The sequence below is a fragment of the Cavia porcellus genome, unplaced genomic scaffold (assembly GCF_034190915.1).
Source record: "Cavia porcellus strain 051 isolate PalLab524CR breed Dunkin Hartley unplaced genomic scaffold, mCavPor4.1 scaffold_27, whole genome shotgun sequence".
Taxonomy (NCBI): domain Eukaryota; kingdom Metazoa; phylum Chordata; class Mammalia; order Rodentia; family Caviidae; genus Cavia; species Cavia porcellus.
The window spans coordinates 4,116,032-4,138,626 of NW_026947510.1; the positions used below are offsets into that span (position 1 = coordinate 4,116,032).

General features: G+C 45.7%; 1 protein-coding gene across 1 annotated transcript in view; it reads right to left on the reverse strand.

The window, feature by feature from the left end:
• The window catches only part of Vwf (von Willebrand factor), a 132,637-nt gene that overhangs the window by 96,766 nt on the left and 13,276 nt on the right, over nucleotides 1-22,595 (reverse strand). Inside the window, exons 6-10 of the mRNA NM_001278774.1 lie at nucleotides 17,706-17,830; nucleotides 4,122-4,338; nucleotides 2,830-2,952; nucleotides 1,908-2,019; nucleotides 1,236-1,282 (exon numbers count right to left, since the gene is read on the reverse strand). Coding sequence (NP_001265703.1) covers nucleotides 1,236-1,282; nucleotides 1,908-2,019; nucleotides 2,830-2,952; nucleotides 4,122-4,338; nucleotides 17,706-17,830 — 624 coding nt within the window. The remainder of the gene's footprint in view (nucleotides 1-1,235; nucleotides 1,283-1,907; nucleotides 2,020-2,829; nucleotides 2,953-4,121; nucleotides 4,339-17,705; nucleotides 17,831-22,595) is intronic.

Below are 22,595 nucleotides of genomic sequence, written 5' to 3' on the forward strand. Positions count from 1 at the left end.
TGCTACCATCCTCAGAGGACCAAACAAATGGGGCCACCCAGTCTTGAACTTGAACCTCCAATATCACAAACCCAAAAAACTTCTTTACCTCACAAGTAGCTGGTCAGGGCTGCAATGTGGCGCTCACAGATGTATCAGAGCTCTACTTACAGCTGCCCAAAACTCTCATCCCCAAGTAGAAGTGTGTGGGGGAGCGAGTCCTAGGAAGCCCCCATGACTCCCCAGCACAGACAGGTAGTCCCTAGCACACTCTCCTCCAATACCACAGCCAACATTCAGCAATGGGGAGCCTCAGAGCTGCCCCCATGGTCCACATCTCTGAAATACTGGTCTCTTTGTGACTGGATAATCTCCTGTGTGACCCCAAGCCCTGTAATCCACAGTCTTCCAAAATGGCCCCAAGTATCCAAACTCACCCTCAGGCCACCAAAGTCTAAAACCCAGAAAGGAAAAGTCACATAGAAGTCTGGCAGTTGTGAGTTTGCTTGAGTCCTGCCTCTGCCCTTCAGCAGCTATGTAACTAGGCAGGTTGCTTTCTCTGGATATGTTTCCTCTTTTTCAAGATGAGAACAAACTGTGCCAAGCTCATAGGTGTTAACAGTGGTGTGAGTGTCCAGCACCTCATAAACATCACAAGAGTGCACACAGTGCAGAAGGTCTGGGACCGTAGGCATTGACGGTGGGAGATTTGAATGGGTGGGGTTTGCAGTAAACAGAACAGAGGGAGACAGGAAAAAGCAAAGGGTGTAGGTTACAAAACCATTTTTTCCTACACTGATTTTCTAGAACAAGGAGGGTGGGGTAATCACTTGGCAGCCTGGTCCTCCTAACTCTTAAATCATGCTATAATCTGCATATCAAGCATTCCAGAAAATTCCACTGAAACTCTCACTTCAATCCGGAAGAATCAGCAGCACCTTCTTCCTCTGAAGTTTCCCAAGAATGTTTGTTTAGTGGGTGGTGACTCTACAGGCCACCCAGCTCAGGAGCCTCAAGCCTTTGAGTGAGCAGGTGACAGGAAGGGCAGGAACACCCGAACAGGTACGAGCCCTCCTTCCAGCAAAGGTAGGGCACCCTCCCTGGGACACCAGCATGTTAGTGTGGCTGGCATGTGAAACCGAGCCAGGCTCCATTCTCTGCGAAAGCACCACCCTCTGCCTGGCCTTCCCTGGGTCTCGTGGTAAGAGAGCACAGGCCTGTCCATCAAGGGATGGAAAAGACCAAGGGCCACCCACCTGGGCACCCTTCATTGCTGCAGATCCACAGGCTGTTCCGGCAAATGCTGTCAGGGAGAGAAGCACTGGTCATTGGTAGCTCTGGGAAAATAAGGGCACACAGGTGAATTACAGTGACCCAGACACCACAGCCTCCAGAGTCAGAAAGAAGAGGGGAGCCATTGCCACAGTGGTCTTTCAGGTGTCAGAAGCTGCACAGAAGCTAACCAGAGGCGAGGTCCAGAGGAGCTCTTGGGCTCAGCAGGGGCAGGTGCCCAGGCTGGACCTGGGACTGCAGGAACCATGGAGAGCAGACCTCAGAGTCTCCCCTGGGCCACTTCCCACCTCCAGAAGAGAAGAGATTTCAAGGGAGGAAGAGCTGTGTGCTGTTCATGGTTGGCATGCAGCTCTCTTTGTCGAGAGAAGGTCATTTATAAAAGTGATTCGGAGAGACAGCAAGTGACGTTGCTTGCGCGCAGAAAGCAGCCTTCCCTCCAACCTCCCCAGCATCTAGCTATGTGCATCTGCAATGTAATTCTGCAATGTAATTCCATCAGTGCCCTGTGTGCCTGTCCCAAAACCACACCCATCCCTGGGTCATCCCAGGCAACTTCTGACTGGTCTACCTCAGTTTCCCCTCCCAAACCCTCAAGCAGCTCCCCGACCACCACCACCACCACACTGCCCAATTACCAGGTGTTGCAGTCTTGAGAGAGGGCGGCACCTGGCGGGTACCTCTTCCCGGCATGCACACAGGAACACTCAGCATTCTCCACACAGTGGCCTGCATCAAGGAGCTGTCCCTCTAGGTGCAAAGGCATCAAGACAAAGATCTCTATGTTGTCACTATTATTACTTATTTAACAACTACGGAAGCCCCAGGGGCGACCATCCAATTAGGGCTTCCAGGAAGCTCTAAGAACCAGTTCTGAGATGTTTATCCTTCGTATCAATGCAATATGAGGGAGCAAGACTGTGACTCGCCATGAAAAGGTTGTGAATTTCCCTACAGGTTGTCTTCTGGGAAGCCAGGAGTCTAGGCTCAGGACTCCTTCCAGGAAGCTTAAAGACCTTGTTTCGTGGCACAGAGTAAGAAAGGGGAAAGATTATTCATCCCTGTTCCCCAGGGGAAGAAACAGAATCAAGAGTTGTGCTCTAAGTAATCCTGTAGGGGAACACTGAGTCAAAGCACACAGAGCCTCCTCGCTGTCATTAAGCAGGACATGGGACCCATGTTCACACTTGCTCCGTGTGAAGTCTTTTCTCAGTGAGCTCACAAGGCTGCATGTGAACTCACCAGAAATGCTTCCTAATCCTGATTCCCTGACCCCTAACTGAGAAAATGGAGCTGTGGCTTACCTGGGGCCAGGCACTCACCAAAGCCATCGCCACAACTCAGTCCACCCTCCTGGTTCCCAGGCTCTCACAGATACAGCACCACAGAAATAAAGACCAGCTCGGTCCTGATCCTTCTCTACAAAGACTTTTAAAAACGGAATAAAAGCCTTCTGATTTCAGCGAGGAGAAACAAACACAAGTGGCCTTCATCTCCCTTCCCAAAGCCAAGGGCACTGGCAGGGTCTCGGGTTTGTAAATAAAATGGGAAGTTTATTACCAGGGCAGCTGCACCCATCCACACACTGCTCCCGACACACTGCATTGACGTGCAGACTCTGGCAGGTCCTGGCGCAAGGAGACACACACTCCTTATACTCCATGCCAGCGGGACAGGCAGGGCCTGAAAGAGAAAGCAAAGGAGTCTCTCCAGCGCGGTCCCCACCAGCACAGCATCTCCCCAACCATGCTGCAGTCACAGCCTCCTTTGTCTCCAAGGCTCCACGGGCCACCTCTGCCCCACTGTGTCCCCATGGGGCCACCTCTCCCCTGGAGTGGAGTCTCCTACCTCCTGAGGCTCCAGCTTAGACTGATTAGGGTTGCTGAGACCCCAACCCCTCCCCTTGACCCTCCATTCTCCACTGACACTTTGGCATTCCTCTGCCCCTCTGTGCTCCATTGCTTTCACCTAAAACTTTCTAGGCTGGCACCCAGTCCTCCGGGCTAAAAAGCATGGGCCTCTGGGGACCAGCAAGGAGCTGGTGGGGGCTTCCATCACTTCTTCCTCCATGAACACCTGCTCCTGATAAACTGGTCCCAATCAAATGTCCCCTCCCGAGCACAGGGGACGCTCAGTTCACATCCACTTGGCCTGTGTAATGACACTCTTTCTGTATTTATTCCCATTTTGCTGCAGGGCCTAAGCATCCCACTGGACCAGCTCCCCATTAACCAGCTCTCCCCAGACACTGCTCCAAGCTTTCCTCCAAGGTTCTGGAGGTCTTCTTCACCCTGCCTTCAAAGACCAGCTCCTCCCCAAACAGAGAAGCCAGCTGCTAGCCTGCACTTCTCATGCCACCACAGCACAGGTGACAAGCTCTAATTTCAAACGTGCTGGCTATACTCTGAAACCCACATGAGTGTTGGGTTGCTATCTATGGCTCCTCTGCCTCCCTCAACTGACAGTATCTGCATAATTACTACAGAGCGATTGTCCATCTGCACAGCTTTTGATCAGACTAGGGAAGAAGGAGGTTTCTTGCCAGGTAACCAAGGAAGCCCGTGCTTGATCATGATAATTCAGGGTGGTGACAACAACTAAGAGCTGGATAACACTAAAAGATAACGAACAGGTATCAGGTGAAAGGAATGATGGGCAGGCTGTGTTAATAAAAGGGAGGACTTAATGATGGCCTTCCTGTCTCAGAGATGGCCACGTGGACAGCTCAGCCAACTCCCTGCTCCTCCTTCAATCACAGGTCCTGAAACTGCAACTGCTGAGATTTCCAGCAGAGGCCACCAGCACAGAAATGGCATGGCCCACGCCTGGCGAGGAGAAGAGCAGTGACTCACGGCAGGTGCTGTGGTCCATCCAGCCGTAGAGCACTATCCCTTCCTGGGCGCAGGTCCGGGCATACTCCAACAGGGCAGGGCACACGCACGCCAGCCCCTGAGTGCAACTGCACAGACTCATCTCACACAGGGCCACGAAGGGCTCAGGGTTCACCAATGGATGGCAGCGGGCAAACACGGAGGCGCTCTTCAGCAACTGGCACTGCTCCCACAGGGCCTGCAGGGAGAGGGCACTTCAGTGAGGCCCACAGAGGGCCCTGGCCGCTGCCCCGCATTCACTCACTGCCTCCCTAAAGAAGTCGTCTGGGAGACTTAGTCCTGCTAGAAAAACCAAATGTGTCCTTTCAGAACCAGAGACAGTGTCTGACCCCCGGTGGGTACTTATCAAATGTGTGTCAAACCAGTCAGTCCATCAGTGCCCAAAAAAGCAGGCACATGTGCTGGGTGAGGTAGACCAAGTATAAGGTGGCATCCCAGACTCCCATACTGATGTGCGGAGTCTGAGGCTCCTGGGCTGCTATTGCAGGGCAATCCCTATTTGAGAGTAAAGGAGAGAAAAGAAGACAGAAACAGAGAGTTAAGTAACACTGGTCAGCATCTGTTCTGCACTGACCTGGCTTTGACCTTGACCTTGACCTTCTTCACTGTAAATGAGGGATGGCACAGGGGGCTTGGTACAACAGAGATTCCTGGGCCACACCCCTAGAGATCTGAAGTCAGTGGGGTAGGGATGGGGTTCAGGAATCTGTTTTCTCAAACACTCCCCAGGTGGTTGCTGGGACCAGACAGGGCCGGTTCCCATCAGCAGCAACGCGCTGGGATTCTATGAAATGTCCCCAGTGCACCATGCTAAGCAAGGGCTATTCTGGGATTTTTCCTTTTGTTGACACCTTCAACGAATAACACAAGGCAGGTTTGGAATCATCAGCCACTTCTTCTGTAGTTCATTTGTATAAACACTCTTACATGTTTTCTTATAAACATCTCAACAGTGTATGTTTTAGTTACTCCGAATGCCCTTTCTTTTAACACAGTCCAGCATCCTGAAGTTGAAGTACGTCTTACCGTGGTAGCATGTGTTACTTAACAGGTAGTGTGTCTCTCTTTCCTAGTGATGCATGGTTCAACAATGTGCATTAGAATCAGTGATGTCTTACATTTGACACATCACAAAATTATCCATATAAATGATCACATAATTTCAAGTACCAATATCATTTCTGTCACACATACACATGCTCCTGCCAGAAAGCAGCAGTTAGTGAAAGAACTCACTACCTACGGCTGAAAAATAAAGTACAAGTGTCTAAGTGAAAGCACGAGCCCAGAAGGTTAAAACTCAGCCAATCAGTGTTAGTAAAACAGATAAGAAAATGAGGGATAAGGGGTCCCACTTTGGAAACTAGGGGTAGAGCTTAATCATAGAGCACTCCCCTGGACAGTTGAAGGGCCTACGTTTCATCCCCAGTACCAGAAACAAAAAATATCAGTTTTGAGGAAAGGGAAATCTAGTCTGTTTAAATATACCAAGGACCACAAGAGCAAGCCATGTAAGCCAGGAGCCAGGAGCCAGACCTACGGGCCTCTTCATATGGCACTTGAGGAGCCAGGAGAAACGGGAATTTGACCTGGCCTGCTCACGCTCCTCAGGATCCACCTGAGCCACACTGGAGATATTCGGTGACCCTAGCAAAATCCATGTCCTTCCCACAGCATCCCTGCCAAGGTCCTGATCCTCAGCTGGCCTGCAGACAGTCTGCATCAGGACAGGCAAGCAGGGAAGAATGTCACCACTGCAGGCTGACCACATCAAGCTCTGGGCCACCCAGTGGAGAGGTGCAGGGTGCATCTCTGGTTCTCTCTGTCCCTAGAGAGCCTGCACTGCAAACCTGCAGTAGGCAGACTCCAGGGAGCATGACAGACAGCCTCACTCACCCCTACCACCTTTCTAACTTCCTCCAATTGGGTCTGCGTCTGTGGCTGTCAAAGAGCATAAGCTGAGAGCCCAGCTCTGCCACTCACTGGAGGTGGGGACTTGAGCTACTTAGTTCCCCTCCTGGAGAGGGGTGTCTTCAAGCAAAAAGGGAGGCACAGCCATACTGATACCATTCCCAGATTTGCGTGAAGATGACACAGTGCCTGGCACTAAGTAGGCCATCAATGAATGAAAGTCACTTAGGTCTCCAAAGGTCACATGTCCTTCTGTTTGTTACCATTAGGTTTTTCCTCCAAAATGGTGAGCAGCTCCTTAGAAGAGCAGAAGGACACCTTGGCCCCTTTTCCCCATCTGCATTTCCCTGGGCTGTACTGAGAAGGATGGTTGCCATGGTGATATTAGCACTGTGCTAGGATCTTGGGTTCTCCATGATGAGTAAGTAGCAGACCTGCTTTAGTTCATTATTTATTTAAGATATTCATGTCCCTCTAAGACAAAGCAGCAGGGAGAGAACTTCTCTTTGGTGTAGTAGGAAGATGCAAGAGTTTCTGTCCTCCCCAGCAAGTGGAGACTCAGGGAAGGAGGCTGAGACCTGGCTGTTTCCGTCCAGTCTTCCATATTGCCAGGCTACCACCATGCCACCTAGGAAATGAGGTCACTAGACTCTCAAAAAGCAGCTGAGGGTGTCCCAGAGGAGGCCAGCTGCTCAGCCCCTTGCCTGTCTCTTTTTCCACTCAAGAGTTAGGACTCCAGAAAAACTCAAAAAAGGCATGCTGTTTTTCTTGGAGTTGTCGCCATTTCCAGAGCTATAAGACAGTGACTCAGGACAGTACCTGAATCACAGGACCAGCTCCGGCCAGCATGGGGACTGGGAACTAGAGGTTCTTCTTTCAAACTACCCCAAAAACCAGGCCCCCTCCTTGCCCACAGCCCACACCAGGCAGAAGAACCTTGGCCCATCTCCAGCTGGCCCAGAGTAGTCTTTTTCCAGCTCAGAGAGACAACAGGAACAACACATTTCCCGGGAGTCCTCTGAGCTATTAAATGGTTTGTAGAAAAATTTTAACAAGAAGGGTGTTTTCTGAGTATTTGCCTGCAGGATGGAAGTGATTTCTGCAAAAACAGCCACCTCCCTTCTTAGAATAATCCCTTTGTCTCTGGCACACAAGCCTGAAATCTGCTAGGATTTCTCTCTCAACAGAAACAAGCAGAAGTCTGCCCTTACTTTGTCTTCCAGACTTCCTGTGGTCAGTCCCGGCCTGAACTTGGTCCACAGGAGTGACCACAGTGTGAGAGCAGAGCAAGCATTTCAGGTATCTGCAGCTGCACCACAGTGACAAACAACTTGCTGCCTCTGCCATTCCTGGGCTTCTCTGCCCCTGGTATCTCTACTTTTGTACTAAAATCACCTATTTTTGCTGCCATTTCCCTGTAAGTTTTTCAAAGATGAGAGCTGTATCCCCAAGGCACATATAGCGGTCAATAAGGAAGCAATGGGTCCGACCTCAAAGTAATGAACACAACCATCTGCTGTATTCTCCAGCCCAGAAGGGGTTTTAGTTCCCTGAACTAGATGTTTCCATAGCACTATTTACACACAGCCTGAAGATTTGATTCCAGTTTAGGAATCTTCCCAGTGGTACAGTCCACCACAGCCAGCTGCCGCCTACCTCCAAGATGCCAGGAAGGTTTCCCCAAAAGGAGGCCTGGGGTGGGATCTAGGACTTAGACACAGAAGGGAGAGAAGGTCAGGGAAAGCCAATGTCACAGCTTCAGGTGCGCAGAGAAGCAGACAGATTATGGCTAAACCCTGAGAATCCAGGCCAGGGCTGCCAAAGTCTTCCTTCTGAACATTGATCTGCTAAGCTAATGGCCTCAGCTTCTCTCAGCACAGAGTTACAGTAGCCAGCTTACTCCAAATCTAACCAAGCTCACTGTGAATAAGTGCATATCCTCTGCCTGTGCCCAACCCCGCAGACCCTCCCAGGAGTCCCTGGTGAAAAATTCATAACTGCCTTTCCCATTCATTCGAGTTACTTGCTCCTCTTGAGAACTTGCTGAGCACTAAGTTGGTCACTTTATGCAGGCTATCCATGACTTAGTGCTGTGGTCTGGACAAGATATGAGAACCTCAGCCCTTTTCTATCTCTGTTTTTGGCCACCTTGAGGTGAACAGGCCCTGTCTGTCACCTGCTCCTGCTAGGGTGCACTGTGCTGCCACAGACTCAAATTGACAAGTCAAGCTAAAAACAGCCTCATTCTTCTACCTAGAACGTTTTGGTTCTGGAATATAGAGTTATTTTATTAAGATATGTTATTTGTGAGCTACATGTGGTGTACGCATATAATCCCCGCACATGGGAGGTTAGGATAGTCCTGAGTTCAAGGTCAGCCTGGAATACATAGAGACCCTGTCTAAAAAGGAAAGAAAGAAAGAAAGAAAGAAAGAAAGAAAGAAAGAAAGAAAGAAGAAAGTAGTTTGTGTTAAATATAATGGGTTTATTATCTTTAAAAATAAATGAATTCATAACTATATAGTACAGTAAATACCAAGACTAAATACCAAGAGATGTAACTAAATAAACAAAATCTCTTTGGAGTCTTTAATAATTTTTAAGAATAAGAAAGGGTCCTGAGACTGCGCAGTTTGAGAACCATGGCAGCAGTAAAGGGTTGATCAAGCTGAGGCCTGATCTCACTCCATGACCTTGTTGTTACCAAATTACCAAGTAGAGTCAGCCCTGTGTCACCAAAGTTTGCAACTCAAGATTCAACCAACTGAAGACTAAAAGTATTGAGGGGAAAACTGGCTCTGTACTGAATATGTGCAGGTCCTTTATTCTATAATTGTTCCCTAAACAATGCAGTATAATAATTACCTACAGAGCTTTCACTTTCCATTATTTATCCTAAGTAATCCAGAGATGATTTAAATTGTGTAAGAGAAAGTAGCTGTCATTCTATATGAGACTGAGCGTCCGTGGATTTGGGTATTAGCAGGGCCCAGAAGCCACCTCAACAGATACTGACGGACAGCTGCACCGGGGTTTCCACCCACTCACATCCCATTTCCCAGGAATCACATTAGAAAACTACACTGCACACTCCGTACAGGTCAGGCTGTAGAAGCACAGTTACACTAGATCCCAACCCCATCACCTCTCCAGGGTGTGACTTTAAGAAAATCATCTTGCTCTTCCTCACCTGTAAAAGAGCTATGGTGTATGGAAGTGATAAAAGTCTTCTCTCCTTCCTTAGTCACAGGGCTTTCAGTTTTCAACATATACTTGGACATAGACCATGGAAAGAAAGATCCCATTTCTCAGCCAAGAACTGCCATGCAGCCAAAGTCATGCCCTGTGGGCAATAAGCCCCAGAGTCTTCCTGTCCACTTTCCAGCAATGTGCTCCAAAGAAGGGGCTGCTTCTTTCTTGCATCTTCTCTCCCAAGGGCTGGGATGTGGCCACAGTGCCTGATGCTTGAGCTGGCAACTTGAACCAGGAGACAGAAGCCCCATGGTGAGGACAGTAGACCCGTAAGATGGTAGGACCCTGGATCCTAACTGAAATCCTACCCTGAGTTTGTTTATGTGGGAGAAATAAACTAGATTGTATAAACCACTGTTATTTTAGGCACCCTGCCATTGGCAGCTGAACCTACTCCTAAGAACAGATACTAATATTTACCTCATATGGTTGCTACAAAATAAAATTAAAAAGATTATGGCAGATCAGCAACCGAGTGCTTATTCCAATCATTAGCATCTGCCTCCTGTCTAGAGTGGCTTCTCTTCAGCTCTCTGCTAAACATTCTGGCAGGGACACAAAGCAAGGGTCAGCTAATTGGCATTTCCAGCATCTTCCTGGCTCCAGTGCCCAGCATCAGCTACTTCTGTCTTCCTTTATCTCCCGTCAGTGGTGCCAGAAGCTGGTGAGGGAGCCCAAGCCCAGCTCCTTCAGTCCATGACCTCACCCTGTCTGGGCGGGTGTGCAGACCCAATTGTGGCCCATCTTAATCATATCTTCAGTTCATCGAAGAACACCAGACCCCCTCCCCAGAGACATTAGGTCTGTTTAAAGGAGGGGGAAAGAAATGCACAACTCCCTGGGGGCAAGCAGGAGAGGCTAAGAAGCAACAGCCAGACATCCAAAGCCTGGTCATTGTCTGTTCCCAAACAGCTGACCAAGAAAGTCTTTCCTACGTAGGGGGCATTCCTACGACCCAAGTGAACAAGGAGAGGCGAGTTTAATGTATGAAGTGCAAGATTGTTCAGCAGGCCCTGGTCTTTCCAGCTCTGGCTAAGTGCCCCTGGAGGAGGTATGGAGGCGCCAGGAGGAGCCTGAACTGGTTGAAAGCAGTGGATTCAGGAATTCATCTTGTGCAAGAGGCCACCTGTCATTGGTCACCCAGCAGAGAGGGCTGGGGGTGGGTGCTGCTTCTATTTATAGCTTTTGGCTAGCCTGAGAGTCCCATCCACATTCCAAGATTCTGATTCATGGTTAAGATTCCAACCAAACAATTAGTAGATAGTTTTCCACCAAATGGATATTTTTCAGGAATCAGTCTTTCCTCTCTAAAAATAGTTGTGGTGTGGTCCTCACAAGAAGCAGGGTACCTAGGCAGGTCACAGTAGAGACAGCTCCTCCCCGCCCTCTTCCCTGGCCTCATGGGAGGCAGCTGAGTGGTTCTCTGTATCCAGACAGGCAAGAGGAAGATCAGGCACCATTCCCTGGTTTTCAGTTGAGGTCCGCCCAGCAAAGGATACAGGAAACAGCACAATCAAAACCAGTCCATCCATCCTGCTCCCAGCAAGGAAAGGCACTCAGCTCTGTGACCACAGCTGATTCCCACATCATTTACCATTTAATTGCTAATGTGCCACCTACGGTTGATTAATTCCTCTTATGTGTCTTTTCCTTTGATGGGCCTTACACATAGTGTCCCACAAACCATGCCAAACATCTCCTAACTATGTGCTTATATGCATGATCCAGTGTTTGCCATTCTGGTCCTTACCAGGGAAAGGAAACCACCTAAGAAATACAGGCATCCCTTAATATCCTTGGGGGACTGGTCCTAGACCCCTCTTCAGACACAAAATCCAGGACTGCACAAGTCTCTGTGTCAAACAGCATAGTATTTGCATATAATCCACACACACCCCTCACACACTTTAAAACACATCTAGGTTGTTTATGCTACCTAATACAATGTCAATGCTGCATAAATGGTTGTCATACTGCATTGTTTGAGAAGTAACAACTAGAAAACAATTCGTGCATGTTCGGTGCAGATGTGATCTTTTTCCACAGTTGGGTGAATTCATAGATATGCAGCCTGGAGACAGAGAAATGACTGTATTTTTCACAGGGTTTTGAGGCTGCTATGCTGGGAGGCATTTGAACTGAGAGCCTGGATGCTAGTGACATAGTCCTGACAGAGAGTCTGCCCTAGGGAAAAAGGGCAAACAAACTCCTGGGCCTCTAACATGTTGGTCATCTAAAGCATAGTTTATGTTTTCTTCTGAGCCAATTGGAGACTTGAAAGTGATTTTACTAAAAATCATGACTCTTCACTTGGGCCTACAGACCCCTAATAGCTAAATGTTGAGTAAAGCTCAGTCTTCACTTTGTGAAACTATGGGTCAAATTCTTCTCAGCACTGGATATAAGCGTTTTAATCACTTAAAGACTGTCTGTCTGCCTAAAAGTTGGCAAAACAAGTTGTATCCGCCCTAAATTTACATAGCCTATTGCTTTACCCATCAATATCAGTGACACTGAAATAACAGATTCCAGCAAAGCCTCACAGGACTACCATTGCTTCCAGGCCATAAGGACCCCTTCCATGGGGATCAGACGCCCCCTTAAGTCCCAAAGACTCAACCAAAGCCACAAAACCAGAACCTGAGCAGACCCTGGCCCACTTTGCTAACCCTGAAAAACTGGCCTCCTGTTTCGGTGGGTGCACCTATCTGAAACCCTGTGTTGAAGTAGGCCCTCTCCAGCTGCTCATTGTCCTATTTTTCTCTTACTCTCCTTTACTAAGGACCAGCTTCATCTTTGTCAGTTCCTCAAGCTAAAATCCTTCACCATTTTCTCTTGCTTTTGATTAAAGCTTTTTCCTGCAAATTCTTGCTTTGTTTCTAATTTCCACTACCACTAAAGCAAGGACCCTTGCTAACTGGTGACAGTGGGACCTTATCCAACTTCCCTAAAGGGTTCTTCAAACAAGTAACCTAAAAGATAAATTCTGGGTGACCCAAGGGAAATCTTTGAAACCCCAGGCAGCTGTTAAGCCAATGCTGGAAGGGTAGACCCCAAAGGGACTGTCACCACTGTCCCACCAAACCACTCAGTGCATTCGGCCCTCCCACACTGCATTCAGGTGAGAAAATTCACTATAAAGGTACTGGTTCCCTGAGGTGGTTAGGAGAGCTGTTCCCTCAGAGAAAAAAGTATGAGACACAGAGCAGGGAAGTGACTTGCACAAGGACACCGAGAACTGAATGAATCCAAGGACTGCACCCTGGATTTCATTTCTTGGTAAACCACACGAAATGAGTCCTCATTTCTTAGTCTACCAATAACTCAGAGAGACTAGAGCATACTCACTTTGCAACAGGAGAAAGGCAGGCTTGTGCTTGTGTCCAAACCCCAGTGCCAGGCTAAGTACCACTGGACCAAGTGGGTGGGCACCTGGCTATCAAACAAGACCATGGTGTTGTCATGAAAACTAACTCCTCAGGGATCCTGAGTTCCAAGGAGCTTTGACTGAGAGTCACTGACTCCCGTAGGCCAGGCTCTTCCCCCACCACTATCTCCCTGAATCACAACTATTCTACCAAGCAAAGGAATATAACAAAATCCTCCCCAATTGCTGAGACATCTGTATCAGACCAATGAAATGAATGGAAGAGACAGAGATGCTTGGGTTGCACCTAAACAGCCAAGTCACTGGGCTGAAATTGTCTCCTCACTGCCTGTGAGCCCTCTTCTCACTCCACTCTAAGCACAAATATTAGGAAGTACTGGCTCCATCCTTTGCAAACATCACTTAATGAGGACATGCAGAGTGAAATGCTTTGTCCCCAACAGAGTGGGTATTTTATGTGCCTCTTTAGGCTGTTGAGGAAATATGTTATGGTTATTCAAAGTCAGCAGCAGTGTCACAAATATTAGCTCATGGGACAGGTGGTTTCCTGGAACAAGAAAAGTAGCAGATGAACAGCACGCTGTCTCACACAAGAGGGGAAGGGGAAGGGATGAGGGGAGCACTGCAATGTAAAAGCGTAAAAAGTAAAAGAAAGTAGTAACTGTTCACCTAACAGGCACCAAATTCAGAGATCAGAAGAAAACAGGAAATCTGGGGTTGTCTGGAGTACAGATGGATGAGGCTCGGACCTACAGCAACCAGACAGAAAGAACCTCGCTGTTTGAGTATAAGAGGGACAGACAGGGCTTCTGCTTCAAATGGGCCCAAAATGAAAGGACGGGGAGGACACCTAAGGCTGAGCCCCACAAGCTGCTGGAAAGGTCCTACCAAGGGTGTTTCAAGCACTTGACAAAGCCAAGATCACAGCATAGCCTGTCTATCTGGGTGTGATTTGCTGGAAGTGTTCATGAAGTGGAGAGGAAGAGAAGCTACATATCTTCTGGGAGCACATCCACCTCTGAGTTTTCGTGAGCCTAAGACTCCTAACATTAATGAAAGATAGTTTCTTCTGTGGATGCATCACTGGTATCCCAAATAATAACCAGAGGACTCAGTCTTCTTTAAAAGACAGGTTATCTCGAGGACCAACTCCTAGGAAGTATATGGAAAGAACTTGTGGGTCTAAAGGCAAAAATGTCTTTATGTTCACTTTGACAGCAACAGAGAAGGGGCAGGAAATAGATTTGTGTCCTGGTGGCAAACAACGAAGCAACTATGGTTCATGCCCATTAGGGGAGGACACTGTAAACACATCAGTATGCTGTATGTGAGGTTATGTTTGCTGTGCTGGTTTCCCAGCAAGTGGTAGCAAAACCTTCTTAAAGAAGGGCGCTTTTGGTCAACAATAAGAACACAGCTGGCCTAAAGCACCTTGGGCTTTACCACTGCAGACAGAACCACAAAACAAAACCACAATCTTTTCATGAGTTTTACCCTCCGCTGACATATCTGGGACCAAAAATTTTTTAAAAAGAGAAAAAACAGCTTAAAGATCTTTCTTTCTAAAATATGCATTGTGTGGCAGAGTCATCAACAAATCAATATGAATGATTTGCGACTTGGATTCTCCAGGAATCCTGCCCTTAGTTAGAAAAGCTGAAAAAACTACAAGTTTGCTTGCAATAAATGGGCCATGACCAGTCCCAGTAGGGAGAGGCACTGGGCCTTATTGGCACAACAAGGAAACACTCGTTCCCTAGGTGTACATAATCCCTAGGTGTAGGCTGGCTGTCAGGATGAGATGCATCCCCACTAGGTCTCGGAACATGGGGAACACTAGAGAAAAGGAGGACATGAAAAAGTTTGGTGCAGTTTCCTCCCTGCCCCTTGAGCCCCACCCTGGGACACTTAGAGCCAAGATGACAAAGCTGGTAAAAGATGCCGCGTTTACCAGCCCAGACTTCTGAATTTGGGGTCCAGTGGGGAAACAGTAAACCATTCAAAAGACCACCCTAATCATCTCCCAGGAGACGACTATTGTGCCTCCCAGCCAATGACAGAGCCCCAGTGGTGTGCAAACACAATACGATCAGCTAAGGATGAAGCAATCTTATTTTCTTAGATTAACAACCCGAGAGTTCTGAACTTGAAGAACCTTATGCCTGTGGGAGGTCAGGTGTATCTGTCGCCTCAACCCAGCATGAGAACTAGGTTCCCAATTTCTTAAGCAGCTCCCAGGACACTGGTTAAGAAGGATTTTAATGTACCCAAGAGACAAAGTGAGTAGCAGGGATTCAGCTGGAGACTCAAAAGGTGCCCCTGGGAGGCTACCAAGGCTCCTCCCTCCTTCTTATTTGTCTCCAGGAAAGAACCGAGTCACTTTCCTCATGCCCCCTAAAGTCAGGTTCCACTTGAGGATAGGTCTTCTGAGGATATGCCTTCACCTCCCACTTCCTGCAGTAAAAGCAATTAGTGCTTTGTACTCAGAGGGCTGGAGAGCTTCTGCCAAGCACCTACTCCACACTGCCTGTGTGCAAAACACAGAGACAAATGGATCAGTTCTCCAAGCCCTGTTCATCTCACGCCTGCCTGCAGAACACTGAAGTGGGAGACTCACCAGTCAACAACAGAACTGTAAACTTAGACACAAAAGAAAGAAATTATAACAACTTCCCTCTTCCTCACTACATACAATAATACCCTGAACATGCTCAATTTGAAATCCATTTGGATGACAAAACAGCTCTAAAGGACAAACCGGGCTCTGTCACTTACCTGTCTGGCTGTTTGGTTCTGCAGGCACCTCCTAGGCACCTTCCTTCTGACCTCAGGCTATGTATGCTTAATTCCAAAAGGAATTTGTTAACTTGGAAGAGAGGACAAGAATGAATTCCAGAGCTTACAACTTGTGTGTTCTGGGACTGCTGCTCCCATCCCCTCCCAAAGCTTGAGCACTCCAGGAGACACATAGGACAAGGAAACACCAAGAGTCACCTCATCATCATCATCATAGCAATAATGGCGCATACATGGAGACCTCTGTATGGACACTGCACAGGTTCCCTCTTTCCTTTCCTCTCAGTGGCCCTGGCACCTGCTATTCCTCAGTCTGTTTATACACATGGAATCCAGGACTTGGAGAAGGGATGCGTCTTATCCAGAGTTACCAAGTCGGTACCTGGCCTGACCCAAACCCAATGCCAAGTCCAGGGGCAAGTCGGTACCTGGCATGACCCAAACCCAATGCCAAGTCCAGGGGCAAGAGAAGCTCAAGGCACTCTTGAGGGTAAGCTTCAGACATTTCCAACTGGAAAAAAGAATTATCTCTCCATTCCACACAACAGCACCCTCCTCTTGGTGCTGGAACTCAGTCGGCCTTGTTAGTACTGGGCTGTGTTCCCGGAGACACAGGCTTTTAGGACTCGCCAGGGAACCCAGTACCATTGAATTACTGGAAACCAAGGAAAAATACCTCTTGGAATGTGTTGTTTACAAGTTGGAAATCCTGTGTTAATAATTTAGGCCCTGGATTTAGCAGCAAGCCAGGATATCTTTTGGACCTGACGTACTCTGGGTCCAGAGTTCAAACTGTTTCATGAAAATGGAGAAGACTCTTGGATGCGGGAACAGCTAATAATGAGGGCTCCTTATGCGAAGGTCTGAGTGTGTCACTTTGTGTCTGGAGTAGGAGAAGACTGGGTTTCTCTACTTAGGTGCAGGTTTAAGTTCACAATTAAAGGATTGAATTCTTACTGAGGAGGTCACAGCAATCCCTGGGTAACAACGAGATAGTACAGAAGAAATAAAAGATGAATAAAAAGAGAAAAAAAATGACCATCACTAAAAAATTGTATTTTTAAGATTGCAATTTCCAGGACCCGGTCAAAGCTATCCAAGACATTGCACTTCAGTGTCCCTTTGATTAAATTTAGACTCCTTCCCTACCAGAACTATCAAATCCAAATTCCTCAGGAATATTAAAAGTTTATAAATTGGCTTGAGAAAGTAAAATGAAGGCATCAAATACCAAAATAAGGGAGCAGGTTGCAAACCCAAAGAATGTTCAAATTATTTTTTTTAAAGCCCATATTTGCGTATCTGTAGAAAGGGCAAATACCCTTCTAGAATGGGAATGGGCCATGTTTTCTCAGGCTTTTCCACTTTTATAAGAGAGATATAAATGTTCTCCTTTCCAAACTGTAATACAATTCATCTTGAAGAGTCACACTCTGCTCTGACGTGCATCCTACATCTCTAAGAAGCCCTTCTCACACCTCTTACTGAGGTATCCTGAAAATTCTTTTTCTGCAGCAGGCATCAGTGAACCTGCTGCAGGAGGATGACTTAAATTCTAAATTTCAGTTCCATATTTTATCCTAAGACCCAGCCTGGTGACACCACTTAACTGGGCTTCATTATTCCCCTATTTCCCAAGACCTAATACATATGGATTCTTTATGTAATCCACAGAAACATGCATCAAGGAGTTGTTCATAACTGAAAGGAATCTTAAGCAGCATGTGGAGCCCAACTCCTGCAGAGAAAGACCCACAGCTGGGCAACTCTAGCAGACTTTTATTGCCCTCCACCACATAAGAAGTGGGAGGAAAACCCTTGCCAGACACTGATACTGGCACCTTGGCCTTGGACTTCCCAGGTTACAGGGCTATAATAAATGAATTTCAACTAGCCAGTTCTAGATGTTTTCTCACAGCAGCATAAACAGGGTGAGACACTCATAATATCTATTCGTTATCCCAGACCCAATTTTAGAGTTCCAGGCAGAGGCAAGTATTGAGTTGGAGTTGGATGGATTCTAGTCACAGTTGGTTTCAGAGAATAAGAGTCTGTGAGAACCCCACACTGAGTAGCCAGTGGGACCCAAAGAAGATTCAACTCCTGCCCTAGAGGAAGGGCTTGAAGCCAAGTCCACCTGCCACTTACCCTTAGAAGTTACACACCACTCCAGCCATGTCCAGCCAGACTGTACTCACCTTCTGCATGTCCTCTGAGGAGTTGTTGCAGGAGATGCTGGGAGGGGATGCCCGTTGGCACCGTTGTTTCCCACTGCTCAGGGCCCAGGAATTGGCAAAGTCATAGGGGTCTGAGGTCAACATCCCTGAGGAACAGTGTCAGAAAAATGATGCTTTAGCTATGTGGAGTGAAAGGTCTAGAGGCGCTGCTACCTGAAGAAAACTTCTGCTAAATTAGACCACAGGCGTTTGGAGTGGGGAAGACCTTTTACACAATGCTCAGCATAGCTCAACAGGGCATGGGCATTAGAGCTCAGTAAAGGAGAGGGATGGATGAGTGGGTGGGTGGATGCATGCATAGATGGATGGATGGACAGATAGATGCAATGAGAGGCAACATGAAGCTTGATTAGGAAGATGCATCTGATCTCATTTATGCCTCTACAAAGCATTCTCTCTCTGTGTGAGCCATCCTCCTTCCTTCTATTGCCTTGACTAGCTTCATTCATACTTTGGGATGCAGCTCAAGATGCAACCACTTCCTCCCAGGAGCATCTCTGCACTGGTTCTTCTCCCTTCTTCACCCCACCCTGGCTGAGGGTACCCCCTCTCTGTGCCCCCTCATACCTGTAGGTGTCCCTATGCCATAACTCTCACTTTCCTTTGTTTTAGTATCCTTTTTAATTATATTCATCTTCTATTCAACAGTGGCTTCTTAATGAAGGGTGTGGGCTGTATCTCATCTCTATATTCTTATACAATGCATTATAAATGCTCAAAACTTTTTTTGGCGTGAAAGTAGGCTGTGACATAGGACTTAAATCCTCAGTCACAGCATCCTCCAGACTCTCACAGCATCTGTGCTTTGATGCTTGTAGCATTTATGCTGCTGTCAGCTACCCACAGTAGACTGTGAGGGCTCTCTGAGCCTAAACGGTCCACTGCAGAGCAACTACCTGCTAGCCCTGTGAATCTTTATTACACAGGTAGTAGTGTGGGACTGCTGCCTTGGCAGTATTGACATGAGCAGTCCTTTGCAGAGCCAGGTCCGGAAGAATGAAGCATGTTTTAAGGTTGAATAATGCTCTTGGGAATAGGAAATAAATTACATTGGGAAAAAAAGAAAACTCAAGTATTAGAACTATAGTCAGTTAATTTCTGGGATTTGACAGGAAAAAACAATTCCCTTTCACAGATGTATTTACTTCTTAGTATCCTGTAAATATTATCTTATGTAACTGATGATGTCATTAAGTTAAGGAGCTTTGGAGGAGGCGCTTCTTTTGGGCTATTTGGATGGGCCCTAAATACAAGCACACATGTTTAACGTGACAGGTAGAGGAGATTGCATCAACAGATAAGATACTGTGGAGACTGAGAGTGGAACGAAGCGCTCACGGGTCAAAGGTCACCTTCAGAAGCTAGAAGAGGAAGGAGTGGATCTTCCCTAGAGTCCACAGAAGCAGTGAAGCTCTGCCAGTGCCTTAGTTCTGAGCTCTGGCATTCAGAATTGTTAGAGAGTAACTTTGTGTCATTTAAGCCACTAGCATCATGGTGATTTTTGGCAGCTACAAAAACCTAATAATATAAGAGAAGCCAAATGGACAAGAACTGGAATCTGTGGGGTATCCTTCATGCGTCAAACCCACTTGGCCACTCCATAGCACGAGCTTGGATGTTTCCTAATAAACTATCTTAAGGAAGTGGTGGTAACCTAGGCTGAACCCATCACCCCATGAAGCCCATTCATGAGAGGAAGGAGCTAAGCCAGATGACCTTGAAGATCCTTCCCAGTCCTGAGCTCGCATGAGTAAAACTTTATGTCCTGAACTCCATGGGCATAAGGCTGCTTAACAGGTAGAATTGTAAATATTCACGTTTAGAGAAAACTTTCCAAGAGCTAAAGTTAAAGTCAAGCTGGACAGATTCCTGAAATCAGAAAGCACAGTTAATGGTTTGGAAACAAACAGTTGAGTTTTTACTAACCAAAGAAAATTAAACTAAACTAAATACTCCTCTGGAGATGATTTCCCAGATACCACCAGAGCCTTGTGTGGTGTTTGTTTGTTTGATTTGTTTTGGGTTTTTTTGTGTTTTGTTTTGGGTTTTTTTGTGTTTTGTTTTGGTTTGTTTTGTTTTGTTTTACTGCCAACAAATACCATCTTCTACTTCCTCTTCTAGGTCCTATATTTGTTTTTTTAAATCTTAAAGTCCATATTAAGAAAAATGTTTCAGAATTAAGACCCCCATTTCTAGAAATATAATAGATTAGTAAAATCCAAAAACTATTCTATTACAATGGACAAATATACTCTTCAATCCATTGATAACCTCATAAAAAAAAGTATAGGAAAGTCCAAGACAGAAATATAAAAATAACAATAATGATAATAATAATAATAAAGAGGAGGAGAAAAAGATGGATGAGAAGAAGGAAAAAAGAAAAAATTGGAGAAAAACACAAACTAGAAGTGCCCTGACTTGGGGGTGTTAGAGGATGTCATCTTTCCAATCCGGGTGTCTGGGACTGAATCAGCCCTGATGAGACAGAAGTAGATGCGGGAGCCTCAGGATGAAGCCGTGGCCTTTGAGGGAAGACACTCCACACAAAGTTAACAACAGAAAATCCACTCTGAGAAAAGAGACGCAAAAAAAGTTTGTTTCTTTGATCTGGGTGAGCTCTATTAAGAGGGGAGAAGAATCTCCCCTGAGACAAATCTCCCCAAATGATAGGACAGCCCTTAGGGATCTTTGAGCTTCTCATTTATACTTATAATATTCAGTAACTCTTAATTAAAAATTTCACATATGACCCTTCTAAAAATGAGCTTGCTGGGCGTGCTGGCTCATGCCCGTAAATCTCGGAAGGTTGAGGCAGGAGGATGGTTGCGAGTTTGAGCCCAACCTGGGCTACAAAGTGAGCTCAAGGCCAGCCTGCACTGCATAGGGAGACCCTGTCTCAAAAAGACAAAAAAAAAAAAAAGATGAGCTGACAATCTCATACTATGGAACACTGAAAATAATTAAAAGCAAGGGTTAGCAAACCCCCAAATTAGCAGAATTAGAGCTCCACAAACTTCAGATAATTACATTTTTATAGTTTATAAAATACGTATTAAATTATTGTTATACATAAGAAATTTAAACTCAATAGAACAAAAAAATAAGAAAGTAATACAGTAGAAAAGTAGCCAGATTTACCTCTTAAAGTTACAAATATAGTCAATGAAATAAAAAGAAATTTCAATCATTGGAGGAATCATCATCTGTAAATTAAAGTTGAGAGAAATAGGTGAATTAGAAAATATAGCTAAAGACTCTGGGGAAAAGAGAGTCTTGATCCATAGCATTTGCCAATTGGAGTGATGTAAATGTGCCTAACATGCCCAATTTCAAGGCAGCAACATGGCATTACTAATGTGGACCTGGGAAGAGGTGCACACAAATGATTTTGCATGAGTACAGCCCTGGACCTACACAAATCACCTGAAAAGCAACACAGAAGAATAAAAGATGGGGAGGAGGGAAGTAAGGTAAAGAGAAAAAAAATGAAATAAAGATATCCAATATATGCGTAATAGTTCACAAAGGAGAAAAACTGAATGCAGTTTTTCCAAATCTAAGGAAAAATAAAAATTATCAGATTTGGAGATCACAATAAGCCTTAAGCAAGATAATAAAAATAAAATCCATATATAGATACAATCAAGTAAAATTTCAGACTATCAAAAATCAAAAGATAACGTACACAAGGTAAAAGGTTGTATTATTGCTGGGCCTAGTGGCACACACACGTAATCCCAGTTACACAGGAGATTGAGGTAAGAGGATTGTAAATTTGAGGTCAGTCTGAGCAATGTAGTAAAGCCCAGTCCAAAATAAAAATTTGAGTGGCTGGGCATGGTAATGCATTCCTGTAATTCTGGCATTTGAGAAGATAAGGCAGGAGGATGACCATGAATTCAAGGTCAGCCTGCACTACATGATGAGACCTTATCTCAAAAAAAATTAAATTTTGGGAATGTAGCTCAGTAGTAGAGCACAGGACATGTATTCAATCCTCAACATCAAAAATACATAAATAAAGGCATATTATCTGCAAGGAAATAACAATTGGACTAACAGCATCTCAACAGTAAAAAGCAAATAACACCTTTAAAGTACTGTGAGAAACAACCATCATCCTACAAAACTAAGTACCTTGAATGAATGAAGGAGTAGTGTTTCCATTATTGCTGCTGTGTTAAATAATGAAACTGCAGGACTATATTCTTAGGTAACAGACACTGATCCCAGAAGCAAGGAGAAAGTATGATCAAAAAATATGTTCAACATAAAGGCATAGCTAAACAGGCACTGATTCTTGCCAAACTAAAATAACAATGTTAAATTTAGTGGTTACTCAGTCAAGGTAGGAGAGGCAAAGTGAATAGCTGAGAAAGAAGTTGCACAGGAAAAATAACAATAGTAGAAGGCACAGAGTAAGATGGTAAATATAAACCCAAAGTCAACACAATTAATAGAAAATGAATGAAAAGAAGCAAAGCCTGACAATGAGAAAACAAGGTAACAGTCACAGTTCAATAATAAAAATGAGATACGATTCACTATTCATCTATAAAAATTGCTAGAATAAAAAAGTAAGCTGACAATACCATGCTGTCAAGGATTTTGAGCAATAGGAATCATGCATCATTGTTAGAAAGGCAACTGGTAGAGCCACTATGGAAAACAAGGCGCTAGCTTCTTATAAAATTAGACATACATTGGTCCTACCACCCAGAAATCCCACTTCAAGATATGTCTACTCACGAACCTTGTCCATGCATAGTATCTCATACTACTTCATGCCTATTAATATGACAACTATTAATCTATTTGTCAAGCACTGGCAAGGATGTAAAGAAATTG